The following is a 24,283-nucleotide window of genomic DNA, read 5'->3' as shown; positions in this document are numbered from 1 at the left end:
ATATGTATGAAATTACAATAGAAAATTTATGTTTCAGTGCCTATGTAGTCATACATAGTAGCCAATATTTTAGCCAAAACCTTCACTTAAGTTAATAATAATCATGTAATAATAAATAATCTTTCAATTTCCTCATTTAAAAAATTTCTTATGGTTACCTTGATTAGTGTAGTGGTTATTGGAACTAGTTGCCACAGTATTGGCTCAAGGTTTGAATTTTGGAGAGATTATGGATATATATATATAACCATTTACTCCCCATTCTTGTGAGATGTAATATTGATTGTCCCCCTTGGAGCACCACGGGCAGCATTATAGATTATGAGGCAGCTAAACCATTGACAGATCTGGGCATCGCAATAAATACTCACCTAGCAAATGTCTGGCGAATAGAAAATAATAATAATAAACAAAATATTTTAAAAAAAAAAAAAAAAACTCAACTGAAAGATTTCAGATTTTAAGTTCAATCCAAAGGGAAACTTTTTTTTTTTAATGCTTTGTGTGTTACCTTTATTTATTAAATATCATGCTTTATATATTCAAACTATAAAATTCAGTTCAACAAGCAATATCGCAAATTAATTTTAAAATGAGCATATCTTTAGAATTTCCGATACACAGTCTCACGCGCTGGAGATAAAAATGTTATTTTCTATACAGTGTTACCATTGCTCACTTTGAAATTGTTTAGTTTTTTAATCAAAAATTCGCTGAAGGGCTACAAAATCTGAAATTGATAATAAAGCAAATTTCAAATTCAAATTTGGGCTTCCACATGCCCATATTCTATGGAAGATTACATTATTCAAATTTTGATGGCTTTAGGTACCATTGTTTTATTACAATGCGAGAAACATGCATTCTTTATGCTTGATCAGATAGCCTGGCTCAGTAAAAGTAGGCGGCCAGTGCAACTCTGATTAAAAATCTAGTTATAACCACGTGCAGTGCTGATAAGGACAACGTGTTTTTGTGACTCCTTCTCCTATTTTCTTCTTTCTATGTATTTCTTTCTCCTGATGAGGAGGGACCTTTAGCTGCCCTCCAAATCGATTGTTTCATTATACCTACGCTAAATACAAGGTTATTTTTTACGATTTTGATTGTTACATTAGCGTGTTTCTCTTCTAGTCTAAACATGCATACATTTATCTTCATTATTTAATTTCTTTAAATATAAGACAGGGCGATAATATATGGTGGCAATGATCTGAAAAGTGATACAGACTTTTAAAGTTTTCAACGCAAAATGCCAATATGAAATTAATAGTCCTTAAGGGCAAATTACCACTTTGGACAAAAAAGTTTCTAATGTAAATTTCAATAAACTTAAATGCAGATAGTTCCTTAGAAATTTTGGAGAGCTCTAGATTTCTGAGAGTTTAATTATAAACAAAAGATTATACATTCATTTTCAAATAAAATAATTAAACTACAGTCAAAAGTCGTTAATTCGGATACCCATAATCCGGACCTCAAAGCTTAAAACTTTCTGTGCATGCGTCACGTTCATGCATGCGCATAGGCATTTATGCGTGCACGTAAGACCTTTATGGCTGCGAATATACATGTGCGCATGCGCATAATACGTTTACACATGCGCGTTTAATGTATAACGGACAGTATAAGCTAAGCTAAAATTATCTAATTCAGTTAATGTTGCAGATTGCGTTGTTCCTTAATCTTCGAATTGGATCCGGCTTATTATTTTTTGCATACTGTTAGAGCAGTTTTATAAAAGTAAGCTTGAACTTTCGATTATGTCAAACAGAATTTCCGACATATATTTACTAATATGTAAAGGGTCTACAAAGCGAAAGTATGTTTCGAAGTCCATTAAACAGAAAGTGGAATTGCTGCAAAAAATGGATAAAGGTATATATCCTTTGATTATCTAATCATTCCAAAATATGTTTATCAATTTCACGCTGCTCTGCGGGGTAGGAAATGACGCGGCGCGCAATGAATTGGAAATTGATCTGTCAGCACTATCCTCATCTTCAGGGCAGATGTTTTTATTTTATTTGGCTTATAATTCTTTACTAAATGTAGTATTTCATCTCGATGTACTCAGTCTTTGATATGATTTAAATCAAGTTCCTCGTCATTATAATTCGCTTCCGATAGTAAAGTAAGTGACACAGAGGTTATTGAAAACGAAAAAATTTAGATTGACAAATTAGTCGGTATTCTCGACACAGCAATTATAGGACTTGAACAGCGGAACTTTGTAACTAAACAAGAAATTATGTCTGTTTAATAGAATTAAAGAGAAAATATTATCACATGAAAGGAAGCAACTTAAACAACTTACATTGAAAGAAATGTTTAATAAAGCAAACAAATAAATATTTAGCTTTTTCTTTTTGTAAATTTTGATACCCTTTAGATCATAATTGCTCTTCATTTCATAAATTATGGTTTCATATTTTTTATTTTATAATTTCTGCATGCCATCTTACCAGATTTAAACTGATGATCTATAATTCGGAAAAATTGATAATCCGGAATCGCCGAAGTCCCGACGAGTCCGGATTAACAACTTTTGACTGTATAACATATTACACTGCATTTCTAATTTAAATTAAAAAAAAAAAAAAAAAAAAAAAAAAAACTGGAGCTAGTTTATTATTAGAATTCCTTCATTTTGCCATTTAACATTAAAAGTGAATCAATAGACATATGCATCAAATTGAAAAACAAAAAAATATTGTTTTCTATTGAAAAAAAATTATATTAGAACTCATATAGTTTAGCAACGAACTGGACGAATAAGGTAATTTATAATTAACTTTTTGATATTTCAAATCAATAAATAGAATTTTAGCATTAATTTATGAATATTTTTATTATTCAGCTTCAAAATAAAAAGAGGGAAATTTTGGGGTTTTATTGGTTTTGAATCTTTGTGAATTAAGTCGTAAGCTTTTTATTTTTTTGTCTATAATTGATTAATTTTTCAGTAGCATTTTGCATGGAAATATTGGGATATTTTTGTTTTTAACATTTTTTTTTGTATTTATGAATTATAATTAATTAGTTTAGTTACTGCATATGCAATTAATGCAATTTTTAATATGTTGCACTAATTAAATATATTCATGATTTTTAAAGAAAATTTTCCTTTACTTCCATTTTTAGAAGATATTTTACCAAAATATGTACAAAATATGAATTCCTCCCCCTAAAAAAAAAGAATTGCATAAAGAATTAATGCATAAATCTAATATATAACAAAGTTGTTTTAATTGTTTTATGCTTTTATTACTATAACTTAAAGCGAGAGAATATGATTTAAGTAAAAATGTGATACACTGCCAGTCATTTATTGGATCTTGATTAAGAGCGTTTAATACCCCTTTCTCATGTCGATTTTTAATAACAGATGGCGCTACGAACGTTGAGCGATAAAGACTCAAATCTGTAAGACTACCTACAGCCTGGTTACTATGGCAACGACGCTTCCTTCCTCTGTACTCGTTTGGCGGGAAAGTGAGTAAGCCATAAAACACTTAAACACATCCCCTCAGTTGAACAAAAGACCTGCTGTCATTTCTTCCGTCTATGACTCAGACTGCAGAGTATGTTTTGAACAGGAATAGAACTTTTTCACTTTTGTGTTGAATGAAAGATATCTGTGAGATACGTGCAGTAGTCGCTATTTCTTTTCGCAAAATTTGTTCATCACGCTTTTCAATGTTGCGTAATGTTTCATAATTTGCCGTTATTTTGCGGAAGTACACAAATTTCATCGCGACATAAAAATTATATATAAATGATTTTATACTTGATGATATGTGTATACATATATAGCAATCACATAATATTCCATTTACTCATCCATCCATAATATTTCATAAATTACCATCCATAATATTCCATAAATATGTGTTAGCACTTTCCAGAGCTTTATATATATTTTTTACTTGTATTATAAAATCGTATAACACTCCTAACTATTATTTTTTTACATCAAAAGTGGATAAATCATTATCAAATTTTTCTAGTACACGGAGAAATGTCTATGTATCCACACACATAAACGTAGTAAAAGATACTATTGTTGATTGAATATCTTTTGGCAGCAATATCAAGATGCAACGAAAATTCGAAATCAATTAATAACATGCATTTTATTACAAAAACACTAGCAGGACGTATTATTTGCACAAAAAACTTAGTGTGGAAATAATTTGCGGCACATTATCTGAGATCCGCTTTGAATGAATACATAAAGTGTTATAATGAACAATCAGTTTTAATATTTCACTTGATACTGAAATGCATAAAATCAAATTGCGTTTCTATGTTTCAGGTTTATAAAATACAGCTGATAATTGAAGGGGTATCAGGTTTATAAAGTACAAGCTGATAATACATGATAAGGGAGAAGAAATTCCTAAATTACAAAATTGAATATTATATTTTAATAAAGTAAAATGATACATATTATAGATACATCCTAAAAAACGATAATATATATATGTAAGATAAAAATGTATGAATCAGAATTATAATATAACTATAAACATAAATTCTTCCTCTCTATTCTAAAATCGTAATAACTTATCTGCATTGCGTCATTCAAATTAATCATGCGATCTTACGTAACCGTTAATACCAGATGCCTCTTGACGACCAATCACCGAATTGTAAACCAAAACTTTTCTCTTCGCGTGCTTCCATCTTTCATAACTACGCACTTAAGCTTTTGCCCTCTACTGTGCTAAGATGTAACTTCGCTGGCTTGCTTTCTATCTCAACAATATCAAAAATGTAAATCTTCTGTGGAAAGGCACGACTAGAGTGCCAAGTGATTGTGGCCACAAATATCAATTGGAAATAAAAATGGAATTAAAATCGCTTCTACTGCCAAGTTTTATTTTAATATGACATATATATATATATATATATATTGTATATCGTTGTATACCGTATATATATATATATTATGTATTTATATGTATATCTACTCTTTTCCGGATGTAACTGTAATTACGTACTGTGCTGGTTTATCATCTTCCTGTAGCGATGCATTTGGATTTGCTGTGTATGAATCTGTTTCATTGAACAGGAACAAATAGGAAACAGAATATTGAAAATTGAATTTTTTTAAAGCATTAGTAATTTATATATATTAGATTGACTAAAAAGAGTATATTCATGCATAACGTATAAATATGCGAAGTGAATACTTTTTGGCAATCACCTTTCTAGGATGATCATTTTTAAAAATAACCAGTACTGTTGATAACATAAACACCGGTACGATCTATCTGCCTAAGGGAAAGGATGCCTTCGTGGAAGACTTTCTAAGGGAAATTGGCTCCTAGACACGTTACACAGGGTAAAACCACGAAAGCGCAACCAGTCCCTTCGCGGAATTCGAAACCCGGACCGAAATACTGGTGTTCAGCTACTTTACCGCTTCGTGCCTCATTTCAGAGCGGATTTGCTATATATGAAACAGAGTAATGTGCTGTTACCGTATTTAGCAGCCTGCCTTTTTCCTTGAGCTACCATAAAAAAATAAAATAGCAAAATTATAACAGCGTCTCTAAAAAGATGCTTTGCGATATTCTCATTAAATCTTTATCATTCTGCGCTACTAAAAACGAAGTACGATTATTTCAGATTCAAAATTTTATAACATTACTTTACAGAAAGCGATCTCATGTCTTCTAAAAATAAAACCCAACATCTGTTTCTACTCAAGCGCTTACTTTCTAGACAAAGTAATTTCAGTGTAACGTACGTTCAGTTTTATCTAACTTTGAACGGAAAAAAAAAAAAACTATGTACATAACAGGCAAAGATATTAACAGCACATTTACTCAATTATATTGGATTACCAGAGGAGAAAAAAATAATTCGATGAGATAATTCTCTGAGAATTCATAAACGCTAAATTAAGAATAAATTTTATAAAATGTTTACTAATGAATACATGTATTTGCATAGTAAGTTTCCTTTTTTAAAAAATTTTTCATCTTTATCACGTTTATCGGAGTGTCGTATTTAACTTCACAATTATGCTCCGAAATTTCATTGCTGTAGATTGGATTTTTACCAATATATAATTCTACTAGTAACCAGAGCCAGTATTAGACGTTTTTGCTGCTCACTACAATATCTTATCACTATAATGCTCACTATAATATCCGTGGCTCTTACTTCTGCCACGCGCCGCCAGTGGCTGAGTGGTTAAGAATATTGATTACTGGAAGTTCGACCTGGTTTCGGTTCGATCCCAGGCGAACCAGCTGGCTGCATGGTTTGTTTTCCTGTTGTGCAACATGAATACGACCCAGTTTCCTTCAGCAATTAGGCTCACCCGCGGCCGAGCGGTTAAATCGCTGAACACTGGTAGTTCCGACCTGGGTTCGAATCAAGGCGAACGGGCTGGCTACATGGGCGTTTTCATAATCTTCCCCGTGTGTAACGTGTATGGGGAGCTTTGCTATAAACTAAACTAAGCCTTCAGAAACTTCCTCCACGAAAGCATCTGCTATCTGCCACCTCGTGGCTTTGCTATATTCAAAGAGCCTAACCCAATTCTAGCACTCAGTTCCTCTCTAAATTCTAGCGGGCGAGCGCTAAAGTCGCCTATTACTGGTAGTTCAACCTCGGCACATTATCTGAGTTCAGCTTTGAATGAAAACAACATAAAGTGTTATAATGAACGATTAGTTTAAAGATTTCACTTGATACTGAAATGCATAAAATCAAATTGCGTTTCTACATATCAGATTTATAAAGTACAGCTGATAATTGTAGGAATATCAGGTTCATAAAGAACAGTTGATAAATACATGAGAAGTGGGAAGGAATTCATAAATTACAGAATTTAATGGTTGTAACGAAAATTTTAAGCACGAACGTTCTTCATAAAGTTATGAAAAAAAAAGCAGTCAGTACCTTTAGTGCGGATAGTAATCACTACCAAAAATCTATGCTTTTCTGCCAATTTTTTGGTAGTTTTTCAAAACCTTCGGCTCGGAAACTTGGTGGCCCGAGTTCAAACACAGGTCAACCTCATTTCGGACGTCTTGTGCAGAAGTGAAGATAGGATCAGCAAGATGTAGCTGATAGTCCGAACGTGCGATGTCGGGGTTATATGGTGGATGTGGAGAAAGATCCCTTTCGAGTCCGTACAGAGGCCAGCCGGTGAATGCAGACACGTATGGTATTATCTTGATGGAACGTTACCTTTCTGCGCCGGAACTCAATTCGACTCTTTTCCTTGATAGCAACGTCAACATGCACTAGCATCTCGTTGTATCCTTTACTGTCAAGGGTTTTACCTTTTTCCATATACTATTTGTGATTAATACCACGGCAATCCCACCAAATACAAAAGAATGATCTTTTTGTTAGTCAAATTACGCTTTACGATGCTGCCGACGGACTCACGGGCGCAGATCAACTAAATTTTGGCCTATGTTGTTGAAATAAATTTATTTTTCAACACAAGTGACTATCTGGTCCAGAACTTTAAGCTCGGAAACTTGGTTGATATTCGAGAAGAATAGTACAGGCTCGAACACGTCTGACCTTATCTGCTTGAGTCAGCTCATGCGGCGCACAGCTGACGTTTATGTGATGCATAGTGCGACTAATGGAGAGATTCATTTTTATGGATAATACCACGGCAATCTCACCAGATCCAAAGCATGATCTTTTCGTTAGTCAAATTACGCTTTGCGACGCTGCCGACAGGCTCACCGGGCGCAGACCAGCTCCCTTTTCGACCTGTATTGTTTGTGTAAACTTGTCTAACTTTGAAAGAAAAAAAAAAAAAAAAACTATGTATATAACACGCAAAGATATTACAGAACATAAATTTACTCAATTTTATTGGATTACCAAAGGAGGAAAAAATACTCAGATAACTCTCTTAGAATTCTTAAACGCTAAATTAAGAATAAATTTTATAAAATGTTTACTAATTAATACAAGTATTTTAAATAATAAATTTTTCCATCTCTACATATACCACGTTTAGCGGAGTGTCGCATTTGACTTTACAATTAAGCTCCGAAATTTCCTTGCTGTAGATTGGATGATTACCAATATACTTACAATCCTACTAGTAACCAGGGCCACTATTAGGGATTTTTGCTACTCAGTACATTATCTGTGGCTCCTACCACACGCCACCAGTGGCCGAGTGGTTAAAACTACTGAATACTGGAAGTTCGAACTGGTTTGGGTTCGATGCAAGACGAATCAGCTGGTTGCATTGTTTGTTTTCACCGTGTGTAACATGAATACAAGCCAGTTCCCTTCAGCAATTAGGCCCTCCCGCGGTAGAGGAATTAAATCGCTGAACACTGGTAGTTTCGACCTGGATTCGAATCAAGGCTAACGGGCCGGCTGCATGGACATTTTCATAATTTTCTGTATGTGTAACATGTATGGGTTGTCAATTTCTTTAAGAAAGTTCAACTGGAAGGCATCCTACTGTGCTTTGCCATAATAACCTAATCTAAGCCTTCAGAAAATGACTCCACGAAGGCCTGCCATCTTAAGAAGGTAACCCTCGTGGCTTTGCTACATTCAAAGAGCCTAACGCAATTCTAGCAAACGAGCCGCCGAACACTGGTAGTTCATCCGGAGTTCAAGCCTCGATAACGAGTTGGATGCATGACCGATTTTGGTGTTTTCCAAATTCACCTGCTTTGGCGTAATCAAACTCTATAATTCTAAACAAACTGATGTTCGGTTCGGCTCCAACGGCTCTACCACCACGTTCCAAATTATAATTACAGTTCAACAAATAAATGTCTGGCGTATACATTCGAATACCCTAAGTAAAAAAAAAGGGGGCTTTTTAATTTCTTCCACAACCAAGCATGCATGCACATAAAGCGAATAAAGAAAAACTTATGGAGTGCAATAGGGTTCTAATCCATAACATATTTAGTTAGTGATCGCCATCATTGGGAGCTATAAATATGCTATATTGACGGGAAGGAGAAAATTTTACTTCCTGAGTGAGCTAATTCAGAACTAGTCATTATTTCATCTGTCATCTTAAATTTAGGATGTCAAATTACGCGACTAACAAAAACCTAGTATTTATATGAAGCTTGATAAAAATCAAAGTTTTGAAGATGGTATATGTGATCATGTTCGGTTGATTACCATTATGATCAGCAAATAACAACAGCAATTTACTGATGTCTTTCTTAGCTTTATATTCAGATGTAGTTTTCAGGGCAACTAGAGAAAATTTATTAATTACTTTTATTATTTTTGATACTTTATACGTACGAAGATACATACTTGTAGGAAGAGAGATATAAATATCATATTCGAACAAATAAAAATAAATCGTGACGTGAAGACCCTAGAGATACGGCTTCTGATTGCTTTTCAAATTTTTACCATATTAGTAACGATATAATCGAATAATCTTTCAAAGATTATTGTTTACCGATTTTAGGTAACAACTAGAAAACATTTTTTCGAACTTATCCTCAAACAAGTTTGCTATTGGTAATGAATACTGCTGTATCATGAATCAGGTACGGCGCTATGCATTTTGCTGACTTTGTACGCAATAAATTCTGTTGTCAAGTGCCCTTCCCACAAAATTCTAAAATTTTATTGCTTGATGCTTCGCTGAATTTTACAATTTTGCTGTACCTAAATTCTGCCGTACCGGCAGTGATCATGATTTCAAATTCCCCCTCCCCGAGATTTACTGTGTTATCTGAAAAACAGCTCACAAGTTGCTAAAAATAGCTATAAAACTGGTTCCACAGCTTTTAGCAACGGCCTCCCGTTGTGCGTTTGGAAACTCAGCTTTTGAAAGAAAAGGAAGGGGAATAATTTCTCCCTGACTACAGTATAGATGAGGGCCGTGACTTTGTTTGAGCTACTGCAGAATGTTCTGAAGTACACTTTTTTCTGTTTCGGTAACATTCATCTTGAGAATTCAACACCTGTTCATTAGCCCTTAGTAATTGACAGAAATGCTTTTAGAAAGTAGTGGGTTCATTGATACCAACAAAATGGTTGGTATCAATAAACTGGGGAGACGTTAGTTTCAGTTGTTGGGTTCAAATGAACCTTTCAAATACTAAAAAAGTCCTTTTGCATAATCGAAAGAATTTCATCTGAGAATAATTTTTCTACTTAAAAATGAGTTTTGCAGTACTTTTTAAATACTACTTGTATTTTTATTTTCGAAAATTTTCATAACTATTGTAATTAATTATTTCCAATTTTAATAACTCGCAGAAAAAACACAATTTTCAAGAAATTTTTTTATTATGGATATTCAAACTTATACTAATATACAGCATCTTTTATATTCCTTATACATTTGACACTGCATGCTTCAACCTGCATGTAAGTTTCTCTTCCTTAGTAACTCCTGACCCATAGACGTCTCAATGAAAGCCAAATCATGCACAAAATTTTCACCTGAAAAAAAAGAGAAAAAAGAAAATGATAAAATATTTTTAACACCATATTCTCGACCCCCCCCTCAAAAAAAAAGAAATTGCAAGAAATACAAATTTCTAACAGAAAAATGCATTTTCAAACAGCTGAAATTGTTTCACAAATTAATAATGCAGATAGCAAATGTAACATATGACACTATTGCCACTCAGTGCAATCTCTGCATATCCTAAATTCTGCTGGCTGATGTCTTCGTAAGTTCTGAACATTTTTTTGCCTCTAAATTCTGCTGCTCAGTGCCCTCTGCTAAATTATAAAATTTTGCTATGCACTATTCTCTGAATTCTAAAAATTTTGACTACCACTGGTTGCACAGGCCCTGATCAAAGCAAAGAGGCAAGATGCTACCTGCTATTGATAAACTGCCTTATAAATACCACAAATCTAAATAAATATCAGTTTTATTTCCAAAACAGAATTATCTCACAGCTAAAGCATTGCCTTTGCAGAAAATCTTCTAAATGGAAATAGAATTGCATCCACATTACATGTGCAGAATCCCAATAATTCATTTTAAACAGTTCCAAACCATAGTTAGGCTTAGAACTCACAACAGTATTCTTGTTGGAAGTCTTCCTAAGGAAATGGTAGTATATTCAGGGAACATGTGGGCAAAATCATGACAGTATATCACAAGCCTAATTCTTGACCATACATACTAGAAAGATCACAGAAATTCCTCACAGGAAGCTAGATTCATATAACAAAATTTCATGCAACATATGTCATATGGGAAAAAGCAAGGACATTATAATCACTAGCATAGTTTATACCCAAATGAGTTGAAGATGGTGCACTATGTGCTCACAGCTGATTATCACTAATGCAGATATATATTTACTAATATTTAGAAGATGATGTCAGAGGAATGATGAAGTATAGCAAAATATACAAAACATTAGTCCTTAAATCCAACAGTGAATTGTGATCAGTAAGTATGATGAATTTGCGTCCTTCCGATACATGTTTAAAATGCTTGACAGAAAGATATATTCCTAAGACTTCTCTGTCATAGGTACTATAAACCTTCTGTGCATTATTTAATGTTTTAGAGTAGAACACAATAGGTTTTCAGTCTTGTTCTTCCAATTGCTGCAATACTGATCCTATAGGAAAGTCTGATGCATCTGCACACAAAGAGTAATCCATTGGGAAACACAAAAGGGCACCATTGACTAAATCAGATTTGCACTTCTCAAACTGGTGAATTCCTTCATCTGTGCAGGCCTACCAGCGGCCGAGCGGTAAAATCGCTGAACACTGGTAGTTCGGTCCGAGGTTCGAATCCCGCGAACGGACTGGCTGCATGGGCGTTTTCGTGGTTTTCCCCATGTGTAACGTGTATATGAGCCAGTTTCCCTTAGAAAGTCCTCCACGAAGGCATCCCTTCTGTTAGGCAGATAGCCCTAGTGTGCTTTGCCATAATTAAATACACTAAACACCTTCATCTGTGCATGGAACTTTACAATGATCTTTTTTTATCGCCCTTTAACATTTCGTGTATGACTCCTTGAGTTTCTGCAGCATTTTTCAAAAAGCATCGATAAAATTTTATCATGCCCATAAATGAACAAAGCTATGTATTGTCGGTAATTTACATTGCAGATTACTTCAACCTTTTCCGGCAGCAAACAGGAAGCTTCTGTAGTTATGAGGTAACCCATAACTTATGTTTAATATGTAATACATAATGTAATATCCCACCACATTACCCATTTCCAATCCTCAGATGTCCAGTGTCTTTTCTCGACACCACTGAAAATGAAGTCTTGCATGTCGGCAGAACTGAGCGATTTTCTTACAGGCACCAAAACTATGCATTCCTATCGCTCTGCAATTCGCTGCGCATAGTTCTAGCTGAAATTTGTTGGGAAGAGCCTTGGTTGACGATTTGTGATAGTTGAATCCGTGTTCTGCCGTACAATTCATCGGAGATCTGCCGATCACTGTCTTTGAAAACTATGCTCGAACTGCAGTTACATTTTTTAGAGAAGGATTCGAAATCGATGCCCCCACTAAATGTGCACCAACAATAAGCCCCTTTTTCAAATGGTGAACGATCTGCCGCCTTTTTTTCCCCATTTTACTTCATTCATCATGAAAAGCACTCTTACACCTTACTTATACTGGCATTTTAACCAAGTATAATCCACATCATAGAAAAAATTTGGATATTTCATCCCTAGCATGCATTCAGATGAAAATCTGAAAGGTTTCTTATTGATTGGCCAGTGTGTGTATTATTATACAACATGAGGCAGCATTAACATGTGGAGCTGGGAAGGCTTCTAATGATCACCTTTCTCTCTTGTGAGAGCAGGATGCACTGAAATTTGATGTTCTTATTTTTTAGCATGGTTATGAGTTTTGTAGACAAGTGGATCATCCACGTTCAAGATATAAGCAATCATCTTTCCACGATACTCAATTTTGTATATCTTCTTCTCAAATATCATTGTATTGATGTCCTTCCAGCTGAATCAGGAGTCCTGAATTGTGATAGGATTAATGCAAGCCACTTGTTTGGTGTAGCAGAATCTATCTTGATTCTCCTGGGTTGCATCGTTGTCAGTGTACATGTCAGGCTGGGTAAGTAAGTAAGTTTTAGGCTTCCCTGCTCCGTGAACTAAAGGAGAAGTGGATGATGAAACATTCAGAAAAGAGATGCAATGGTAGTGCAGCACAGGAGATTCTAGCTTCAAGTATTGATTACAGAATTATGGCAGAATTGATCAGACGTATCTATTACTGAAAGCAGAGACTTTTTGAACATATTTTTTTAGAGAAATGGTAATATTCTAATTAGGTATGGATTTAATCATAATGCTTTGTTGCAGGCATAGTTTTTATTCAGACATAGAAAATGTTACGGTGTGCTGGCTTGGCTTGTTACTGATTACAAATCAAAAATAATTTTTGGTTTCCTGATTCTTTTCTCTCCTGCATTCTTTCTAGGAGATGAAATAATTTTATCTGCTTCTGAAATTTCAATTTCTCTTTTTTCTTGTGTTTGTTTTACAGAAGCAGTGGCCTGTTTTTGTTTCTCATTCTGTGCTCTAGCATCAACAATATACTTCGGTTCTCTAAGAGACATTTTTCTTGGTGCTCTTGGATCAACAAGCTCAGGAAGAATACAATTCACGTAAAATTTTTCGAGTTTTGTAACTAAACTGATCCAGAAAGTTTTGTCTTCGGGTATTCTTAATGTGATTGCATCTTCTCTGAACCATATATATAAATCACACCAATTCCTCTCTGTTATGGCTAACTGCCCTTGAATTTGAAAATAATATTTGTGGCTTTTCGGTAAATAAAGATTATTATCAGCATCCATCCGAAGACCAACAGAATTAGGCTTGCTGAAAAAGTCTGACAAGTCTGCTGAGAATCTGGCTGTATAAGGACATTTTATTTCAAGTAATCCATCTTCGTCTATCAATCCATCTGGCGAAGTACAAAGAAAGGGATATTTAGGATCAATAAAAAGGCCACAACGTCTGATGTTTTTTCCCATATGCTTTTCCTTGTATTGATTTAAGGCTACTGCTTCGTTAGCCAAGCCATACTTTAATGCTTTAGTTGAAACGTTATCATTATATATGATACGCTCTAATGTCCTAGCCTGCACTATTACAAAAGACATATTGCAAATTGTTCTGCCAGGTGGTAATGGATTTGCCTTTCGATAATTAAAGGTAAATCAGGACACAGAAATTCATCATTAAGGTTCTCCTGAAGAGGCTCAGACTCCAAGCTAATATATATATATATATATATGTAAGATAAAAATATATGAATCAGAATTATAATATAACTATAAACATTAATTCTTCCTCTCTATTCTAAAATCGTAATAATTTATCTGCATTGCGTCATTCAAATTAATCATGCGATCTTACGTAACCGTTAATACCAGATGCCTCTTAACAACCAATCACCGAATTGTAAACCAAAACTTTTCTCTTCACGTACTTCCATCTTTCATAACTACGCACTTCAGCTTTTGCCCTCTGCTCTGCTAAGATGTAATTTCGCTGGCTTGCTTTCTATCTTAACAATATATAAAAATGTAAATCTTGTGTGGAAAGGCACGACTAGTGCCAAGTGATTGTGGCCACAAATATCAATTGGAAATAAAAATGGAATTAAAACTGCTTCGACTGCCAAGTTCTTTAGATATTACCAAGTTAGCATTACTAGCATACTGCGCAATCAAAATGTTCTTCAATATGGGTCTCATCACGCATCTACAGTGTTCCGTCTTTTCCTTGTGTTTTTATTATGACATATATGTATATATATATATATATACATATATATATACATATATATGTATATATATATATATATACACACACAATATATATACATATATATAATTAATATATATAAATATTACAAATTAGGTTTAAATTTGGCTTATTTGATGACAGCAAAGCACTTGATCTTCCTAAGAGGAGGGATGCTTTCATGGAGGACTTTCTAAGGGAAATGGCTCATATACACATTATACACGGGGAAAATCATGAAAACGCCCATGCAGGCAGCCCATTCGCAATTAGGTTTAGAAAAATTTAGGCAACAGATAGCAAATAAATTAACAATAATAATACACTGGATTACCAGTATATTACTACAAGAAGATGAGTCATCTTCACAACTGGTGCTTCCATGCTCGCAGTGTCATTTGCTCGTGCAATATTAGTCAGTACTTTGTGTGCCGGAGGTTTCACATGAAGGGCCTCTACACCTGAGTATAAAATGTTCGTGTTCCAGTAAACACTGAATTCAGAGGGGCAAGAATAACTCTTTCATGGTGGATAACTCAGTTACCAAATGGCTTTCTAAAGCTCTATTCAAGCCGTTGTATAAATGTCATAATTCCCAACTAACAACGCTTCGTAGTCAGACCTTGCTATGTCACAAAAACTAGTTTGGGCATTAAGCTTGAAGTTTTCAACTTTGTGCCGACTTGATATAACAGTCAACCAATCAGAGCATATACATAAAGCCTATTGAGAGAGAAAGCTGTAGACACATACATGCATGCACAAATTTAGCTTCTCTAATTGGCTATGGCTTAGACCCTCTCTCGCAGGTGTGAATGGAACTCCCACATTTTGTGCCTTATGATTATGCGTCTATGACATTTATACCATCATGTGAACGGAGCCTTAGGATGGCATACTAAGAAGATGCACTGTCTTGTGGGGATAAGCAATTTATACTCCTAAGCCTAAAAAAAAACTTGGAAAAAAAAAGATCACGACTTAAATTTGTTGTCTAATTGCTCTAATTTGAGGCACATTACGAGAGGAAAGCAAAGGTAGTAATCAGAATTATTTAAAAAATTTTATCCTTATATTTTTCTTAAAATTTCTGTAAAATAATAAAATTTTTGGTTTTCCTCAAATAAATATATATGGAAAAAATAATAGCCACATAATCACAGATTTCATTTTGTTATATTTTATTAACAAAATTTAAATTATTAAAAATCTCTTTCATGAAGGGAACATAAAACATCATGAAAACAATGAAAAAGAAGCAATATTTAAAAAAGATAGTAGGCTTATTGATGAGGCTCCCATCAAAAGAATCAAACCCCAAAATATTTCATCAAACCCCAAAATATTTCATCCTAAGGCAGTGTCCCGTCTGAAAATTTCACTGATTTCAATGAATATATTTTTAAAAAAATCTTTTATTTTCAAGTTCTTTCATGCAAAACGCCCAAATTTGGTACAAATCAAATTCATCCCCCTCTTTTTGATAGCTACAATATTATATTTAACAGTTTTAATAGCTATCAGTATGTAAACAACATAATGTAACACCATAAAAGAAAAACATAAATGATGACATTTTAATTTTGGCATAGAGAAATACATATTTACCCCAAAAGAGAGCTTGTATTTCTACCTTCTACGTCAGAGTCAATAACTGAAATGTCCAGATCAGAACTGAGAAGAAAAGAACCATAATTAGTTTAATTAAGATACAATAACACACCGACCAAGTATTAATTTGAGAGTCAACCAACAAAAATCAGCATCATATTTTGAAATATTCACTATTTGAAAATATAACGCTGATTTTGGTTGCTTGACTTCTAAATTAATACATAATTAGTTAACCATAATTAAGTCGCTGTAAGAGTTTCAATATCATGCACAGCTAATATCTATTTTAGAAATAAACCAACTTACCTCAGGAAAGCCTGGTTTGTCTTAGGAACATTAGCTGTAACTTCTGGCGTAGAAAAGTCAAATTTTTCACTTCCGGACCTAAGAATGAAAGAAATAAACTGCTATAACATAATAATAAAAAAAAAAAAAACATGAATAAATAAATAACACATAACAAATTTAAGCATTAAGCTATGTATGACTACCACCCATCTCAGACAGTGCGACAGATATTGCTGTATACTGTTTCGCCATACCCTGTGTAGCTATTATATCATGCTGTATAGTTTAGAAAAATTACAAAATGTGTTATTTATATCTATCTAAAATGGTACATTACTACATGATTTGTAAGAATAAATTAGAGGGCTCTGCGAATGAAATTCCTTCCAATTAAAAAATGTAGGAATAAAGAAAATGCAGGAATTGCAAATGCAGAAATGAAAAAGGGATTATATTTTTTGCACAGAATCCAGATGACATATTTTTCAACATTTTAGAAATTTCAATATTAATTTTAGGGGCCTAAAATATTAGGCCCCTAAAAGCAGAATATAGTTTTTAAATGTTCAGATAATCTTCCTATGAGAAGAATTTCTTTGAGAAGTACACATCTGAACCACAATTAAAAAACATGTACAAGAACAGAGCTGAGGACTTCTGTTTGCAGAAAGTCTGTCACATAACATATGAAAAGTTTCTTATTGGTAGATTTTTGATCAGACAGATATTTTATTGTTATACAGAGAAAGCATTCACTCCCTTTATACTGGAGATAATTCAATTTGGACAATGGCAAAAAGGCTAAGCAAGCCTGAGCGTATTGGTCCCATTCTTGGCACTAGTTTGGTTTACGCTCAAAATACACGGCAGATATTTTCTAATTACCTGCATCCCAATATCAATTCAATTCAGCTTTTGGTGGAATTTACCATTTGTGACATATTTTTCAAAAACTACACTTCACAACATGCATACATGACAAATACACAGAACCATAAATAAACAAGCAATAATATATATTTATATATAAATTTTACTAAATGATCATAAAATGTTCCAACGCTAAAAGAAAGTTTTAACATCCAAGTAAATGACATAATAAAAAAAAGCAAGTTGAACAGCGAGCACATGAATAAATGTGCATACACCTGTAAAAATATACCATAGGTAACTGACAAAGCATTTCGTAGCAAACATATGACTATAAAATTTCCAATAATACACGTAATGATGGTGAATTCAATTTAGATTGCAAGAACATGCTCATACTTTTGAAAAGATTCAATTATTTCAGCAATTCCTTGTGAATTGGAATTTACCCTTTCAATATTTCCCAACAATTTAGTGTGAATGGAGGAATAAATTGTTATAACAGAATTGAACAATTATTAGCATCCCCTCATACACACACATACAAAAAAAAAAAAAAAAAAAAAAAAAAAACTTACTTTGTAAAAAAATCATCCGGGCAATGATTCTCCTTTGACACAGATGCAGTTGTATTAATAATTTCTGACCTTCAATAAAAAAAAATACGCATATTTTACTTCGGAATTAACTTACTACGAAATCATAAACACGAGGTAGTCGATATAAAGAATAAATTATTTCTCACCTTTCGAAAACATCCGCTTGTTCGGAATCTTCCACATCTCGGGAATTTAATTTCATATTTTTTTCTTGAGCTCGACGTTTACGCTGAATTCTGGATCTTTTATTAAAACCAGGATGTGTTTTCGTTCGTCCTTGATATTTTCGCATATTTTTTGCAAACTGACCACAGTACAAATAAATGTAAACAAAACGAGTGCGGAATAGCAATGCAATAGGGTTGCCGTAAACGTCATTCTGCTGACAGCTGACAATGTTTAGTGAAAACTGTGTATAAAGGAATATATGAAACGCTTCTAAATATTATTTAGAAAAAATATGATTTATAACTGATATCAAAATCAATTACTTCGTGAATTTTTGCAGAAATAAGATTACAATGTTAAATTTTAACTCGTAGCGCCATCTATTGATGGCTTTCCAAACTACACATTAAAATTACGTATTTCAAACTAATTTTTTTAAAATATAATATTTAAGTAAATTTCATTCCAAACCTGATTCTAACATTTTGATTCCAAAACTGACCTATTGCTTTATATTTCTGCCAAATTTCACGCAATATAGTTTCTTAATTAGCGATTCTGCGTGTAAACAAATTTTTAGTATTGTAATGCTGCTGTAGTAGACCACCTTAAACCTCTCAAATGTTATAAATATCTAAAATTCAAGCCCCTGAAGATAAAAGAATACTAAATTAGCTCGTTAAGTGCATTTAGCCAAAATGAAATAAATATCAGTCTATAGTTTGACTACACAAGCTGCAATCACGAGCATAAATATGCATGCACAATTTGAATCGGTGAATATGGGTGAATGGGAATTAATTATACAATAGGGACTTCCATTCTTATTGTTTCTGTGCTTATAGCTATGGCATTCAAAGAGCACAGACTTAAGGAAGCAGAAAATTATTTTTTTGTAATCCAAGCTGATATGCTAAGCACCATTTGAAATCAGCTGTTTAACGATATTATGTTTAGTTTTGTGCATTTATTTATGTACTGGTAAAAATACAAGTGTTTTCAAAATTTAATTTGGCTATACGTACATAATTTTACTATAAGTATAATAAATAAGTATTACTATAATATAAGACTGTTATTACTTAATTATTATATTTATTATATATTTTTTATTATTATAATGCCATTATTATAAATTATAATAACATAAGTATTATAATTACACTATACTTAATGATTATTATATTTTTTTTTTATAATTTGCATTAAAATTGATATGCATTATTGGAAATTGGAAAAAAAGAATTTTTTTAATACTCCCTTATGATTATACATTATTATACTTTTGATTTTTTATGCTAAAATCTGTATGCTTATTATATATATTAAGAGGAAAGAAAACAAGGAATAGTTAATAATAGTTCCATAATTTGTTGTGATCTTACTTAAAAAAGCAAGGAATGAAATATTTATATACTATTCATATAAAATTCATAAATTATTAAAAAAAACATGTATTCTTGTCCCTCAGGCTACAAAAGAATGTGAATCTCAATGTTCATTTCTACTTCTATGCGAACTAATGTTCAATTGTAGTGGGCTCCTGGGCATAGCCTTATTGCATTATAGCAACTGTATCTTTTTTCAAATGCTGATGAAGATGACTCAAAGAAATGAAAGATAAGTAATTATACACGGCAAGGAGAGGGCTCTCATGTCTACATCATCTTATCTGTGTAGCGATTAACACCTCTTCTGGATGACACTAAGAGTTTTGGCGGAATGCTAATCAAAGTTGCACTTTCAATGGTTGAACTATAACTTCAAATTTTTCCTATTCTAAAACATAATTTTATGTGCATATTATATATTTATTATACCAAATTTCTTACTTTGTATTTAAAAAAAAAATTTTTTTTTGTTACCTCAACATGATGAAATGTTTTCCACATAAAACAATAAACTTCATCATATAATATTAAATAAATAATAATTATATATATATAAGTGTCACTAAATTTAAAATAGAGTTATGTCCTGATAAACTCATTATAAATGGGATTAAGTCAAATGCAGCTTACTTCAATCAGCTTCTTATTACCATAAAATCTGATCAGCAGATTTGTCTACAGCAATTCAAAATCATTTAACAAAGAATTTATAATAATAGTATATAGAACATCTAACATAATTTAAACTATTTCGAAAGGAAAATATAGCATAGCTACATGGCAAGTGAACATAGCAAGCAAGATATATAAAATTCTTCTAATATAATTTAAAATGATTTGAGATAATTGGTAAAAGATATTGAGTCATCTGAAAAGTTTTATGGCTTTTCAAATCACACTTCTATTTTCCTCTATTATTTTGTTTCTGCTGATGAGGAGTCGCCTTGATGGATGTTAAAATACAGTAGATTTCTGCTTGCATTGGGTAATTCTAGCTTCAGTTGTGAAGTAATTGTTTTTCAATGTAATGCTGAGAATGCAGAAATCAAAAATTTAGTTTCTTAATATTACACTCTTTTATTAAAAAAAAAAAAAAAAAAAAAAAGGAAAACATAAGTCAGACTATTTGTAAAATTTTTGCCTCATATGAACAAAGTACTGTATCTGATGGCAAAGTTCGAAGGTGGTTTGAGAAAAGCAGAAATTTTAGAGCAGAATATGTTTGCTTGAGTTTTTACACAGGATTCCCTGCTGTAAAGAAACAAGGAAGCTACTTTTTCAAAACAGCTCATTACTGAAGTTGAGAGAAGTAGATACTATACAATAATCTTACAAGTAAAAGATCATGGAGTAATGAATTAAAAAAAAAAAAAAAGAGATAGGGGAACTGCATCCCAAAAATGTAATGGTTTGTGTATGGTGAGAATGCAAAGAAATTGCCTACTATGAATTGTTACCACCAAATTAGAAAATAAATTTGGAAAAGTACTAGGGGAAAGAGCAGAATCGCCCACTGCTTGGGACATTTTTAAGAATTGCACATACTCAGTATCCATTTACACATCGACCTGTTTTCACTTAAAAAGTCAAAGAAAATTGACAAAAATCCAATTCTTCTCACTCTTGTAAAAAGCACCAAACAAATAAGTGGGCGATTCTGCACTTTAGCCAAGTACTATTCTCAAATGACAGTTTTAAAAACAGAAACCAAAGCAAAGTCCGAGAACTGATAAGATCTTGAGGAGTCATCCGCCTTGATAATACTTAGCTTTACATTTCAATAAGTATCAGATAAGGACATTGAGTAAGACTGGGATGTCTTGTATTACTCCCTACATTTCATCAGACTTGGATTTTCATATCTTCAAGTCACATCAAAATTCTCTAAATGGTGTAGAGTTCATGTGTTTGGAGATGGTCAAAGAGCAAACCTGAAACATTTTTCACCAATGGAACATCTTTCATCTTTTTTAAAGAAGGAGGTTTCCAGCTGTTGGATAGAAGGTAAAAAGTCATAAAAACAAAATGGTATTCATATGATTCAATGAAATATTGTTTTTTTTTTTTTTTTTTTTTTTGTATGCCTTCATTTGCATTTATCATCAAAACCTACAGAACTTTTCAGATAATTCAATAGTTTATCAGGCATATTCTTTTTCAGAAAATGTCAAGTTTGGAACATACAATTAATTCTTTTTCCCTCTTCCTTTTTATTTTATTACATGTTCCTCTATAACGATGATTCTCAACCTTTTTAAAGCTGCCACCTACCTAAGGAGTGAAAAAGTTAATATTTTTCAGTAGACTTACAAACCAAATTTGTTCGTTTTAACTGGATAGGTTTGCCCTGGAATGTAATTATATTTCATTGGTTAAAACTAAAATGACTAATAAAAAAAATTGTAAATGTTCTTTCTTTAAAAAAATCTTTATTCTTAATTATATAATTAAAAAAAGAACAGCAAAAAATACTTTAAACGAGCAATTAAAAAATGAAATCAACGATCAATCACTGAAAAAATCAAGTGCGATCTGTGGGATATTTGCGCTTGATATTCCAGAGCCAGGTTTTGAACACTCGATTTAATATTTTTAGAGACATAGAAACATGAAGGTACAAGTTCCCTCTTTTCACGATTTGGAGTTGACTTTTCTTTTTTGTAATTAGATCAGGGTTAGTCTATATTTAAGGGTACCCCTTGGATTATTGTCAAATTGTTTCATTTATCCCATCCTGAGTAGTTGAATGTTACGGAAATCCTGTTATGACGTGATTGGTTATGATGTGTGATTGCGCTGATTTTGACTGTTGGGGAAAATATTTGTAAGGGTTTACTCAGGTATGGATGTTGGATAGGGAGTATGTTGTTTATTTTGTGCTTTACATCATAAAATGCCTGCTGGTGGTACGAATAAGCTTTTGTATGTTTTGGAACGATTTTGAAACAAGAGCTCATAGCAACACACATATCATGGAAGGTATGTGGGGGGCAATAAAAAGGGATTTTCGAAAGAAATGCTACCAACAGTCCGGAGGATATTTCTCATTTTTACTTTTGTGAATTAATGTGGTGATGGCAGTATACAGATTCTAGTTTAGATAATTTTTAATAGTTTTGGGATGCTATTAAGGAATTCTGGGTATCACATACATCAAAAGAACACAATTTTTTAAATAAGGTAAGTTGATATATAGTATAAGTACAAGTCTCCTTTTGTACAGCGTAGATTAGATAACATGTATTTCCATTCTTATGTTTATTTCCTTCTTAATTTAAAATTCAGTTTACTGATTTAAAATGCAGTTTACTGAGATTATATATTTTTTGTTTTAATTATGTTTTATTGCATTATGTTTTGGATGACATTTTACTGGGGAGGGCGTTGGACATAAACAGGAATGGTGTCAAAAAATCTAGAATTTTCGCCAAGGAGTACCCTGAAATATAATTTTACCTTCAATCAGTCGTCACAGCAATGAATCCTCGCTGAATAAGGTAGGAGGAAGGGAAGGTAATTAAAAAGTTTTTGACGATAGTCCACAAGCCTAGGTAGAGGAGACTGATGCTACTTTAAAGCCAAAATTCTGGTAGGCGATCACCATTCTGGAAGCTGGCTTTCAAAGTTCTATTAGTTGAGAATTCGACTATTTCCTCCTGAATCTGAACCTTAGCTTTCTCAATATTAATAAAAGGATTCATGAGCCATTGACGGACTTCCAGGAACAAAATACTTCAAAAAGATCAGAAAAATCCTCATGCAAAGACTCAAGGTGTTGACGGTAAACTTGTGCTTCATCGAAATGGGATTTCACTGCTCTTATGCAAGATCAGAAACTGGCTGAATTCGTTGGGACCAAAATTCTGCTTCCACGAAGCGAGTTATTTTAGGAAGATAGAAACAACAGATTTTGTTGGAATCAAATTGAGCTCTTCACCTTGAAACTGAAAATCAATTCCATTGTACACCTTGGTGTGTAAAAGCAAGTGACTGAATTCTTCATCATTGTTCTTACACAGTTGCCCAAAAAATCGATCGTTGAGAGCATTATTGCAAATTTTGTTCACAGCAGAGATGCAATATTGGAACGACAGATGCAAACAGTCACTGAGGATTTTTGCAACTACATGCTGCCAATAAATCCCTCGGTGAACAGCTAAAATACTTGGTACTCCTTTCGGTTGATCTTTACATTATGGTAACGGCGTTTTTTTTGGCGAAAATTTGGCGACCAACTCTCCTACAGCAACCCTCTATTTTTTTCCCCGCCGCCATTTTGTCTTCACGAAGTAAAGACATGTTTCTTTTCTTCTTATCTACTGAACACTTCTTCCAACAATCTACTAGCCAAATTACACTTATGCTAAAAATTTTATCTAACAAAACTGCTTAATCAAGACAAATATTCACTGCAAAATTGGGAAAAAGTGCACAATACCATACTCTTTACGTGTTTTTCAAAATAACACATACATATCCCAGAATATCCCAGAATTACACAAAAATGGGATTGCGCGCACTCTTCACTATATCCATGTACACTGCTTTTTTCTCATAAATTAGAAAACTTTCATGAAAATACATGACA

The 24,283-nt window shown here is 33.0% G+C and overlaps 2 protein-coding genes across 9 annotated transcripts in view; one reads left to right on the top strand and one right to left on the bottom strand.

Annotated features, from left to right (window-relative positions):
- The window catches only part of Rep (Rab escort protein), a 101,022-nt gene that overhangs the window by 72,959 nt on the left and 3,780 nt on the right, over positions 1-24,283 (bottom strand). The window contains exons 1-4 of one of the 8 annotated variants that reach the window (XM_085811342.1): positions 18,283-19,329; positions 18,116-18,184; positions 16,686-16,763; positions 16,374-16,439 (exon numbers count right to left, since the gene is read on the bottom strand). The exons of 3 other annotated variants lie outside the window; for them this stretch is intronic. In XM_085811342.1, coding sequence (XP_085667468.1) covers positions 16,374-16,439; positions 16,686-16,763; positions 18,116-18,184; positions 18,283-18,428 — 359 coding nt within the window. In that variant the 5' untranslated portion in view covers positions 18,429-19,329. Of the gene's footprint in view, positions 1-10,356; positions 10,438-16,373; positions 16,440-16,685; positions 16,764-18,115; positions 19,330-21,531; positions 21,666-24,283 lie in introns of those variants that run through there. 4 more of the 8 variants (XM_085811341.1, XM_085811344.1, XM_085811346.1 and 1 more) reach the window with 4 other exon arrangements.
- Positions 21,562-24,283, top strand: part of LOC118198845 (uncharacterized) — a 176,659-nt gene continuing 173,937 nt past the window's right edge. The window contains exon 1 of the mRNA XM_085811337.1: positions 21,562-21,699. The gene's annotated coding sequence lies outside the window, so the exon portion shown is untranslated. The remainder of the gene's footprint in view (positions 21,700-24,283) is intronic.

This window comes from Stegodyphus dumicola, chromosome 2, assembly GCF_044657685.1.
Source record: "Stegodyphus dumicola isolate Sdum_Otavi_A_Nest chromosome 2, ASM4465768v1".
Taxonomy (NCBI): Eukaryota; Metazoa; Arthropoda; class Arachnida; order Araneae; family Eresidae; genus Stegodyphus; species Stegodyphus dumicola.
The sequence above is the reverse complement of the archived record's forward strand: the minus strand, read 5'-3'. Positions and strand labels throughout refer to the sequence as shown.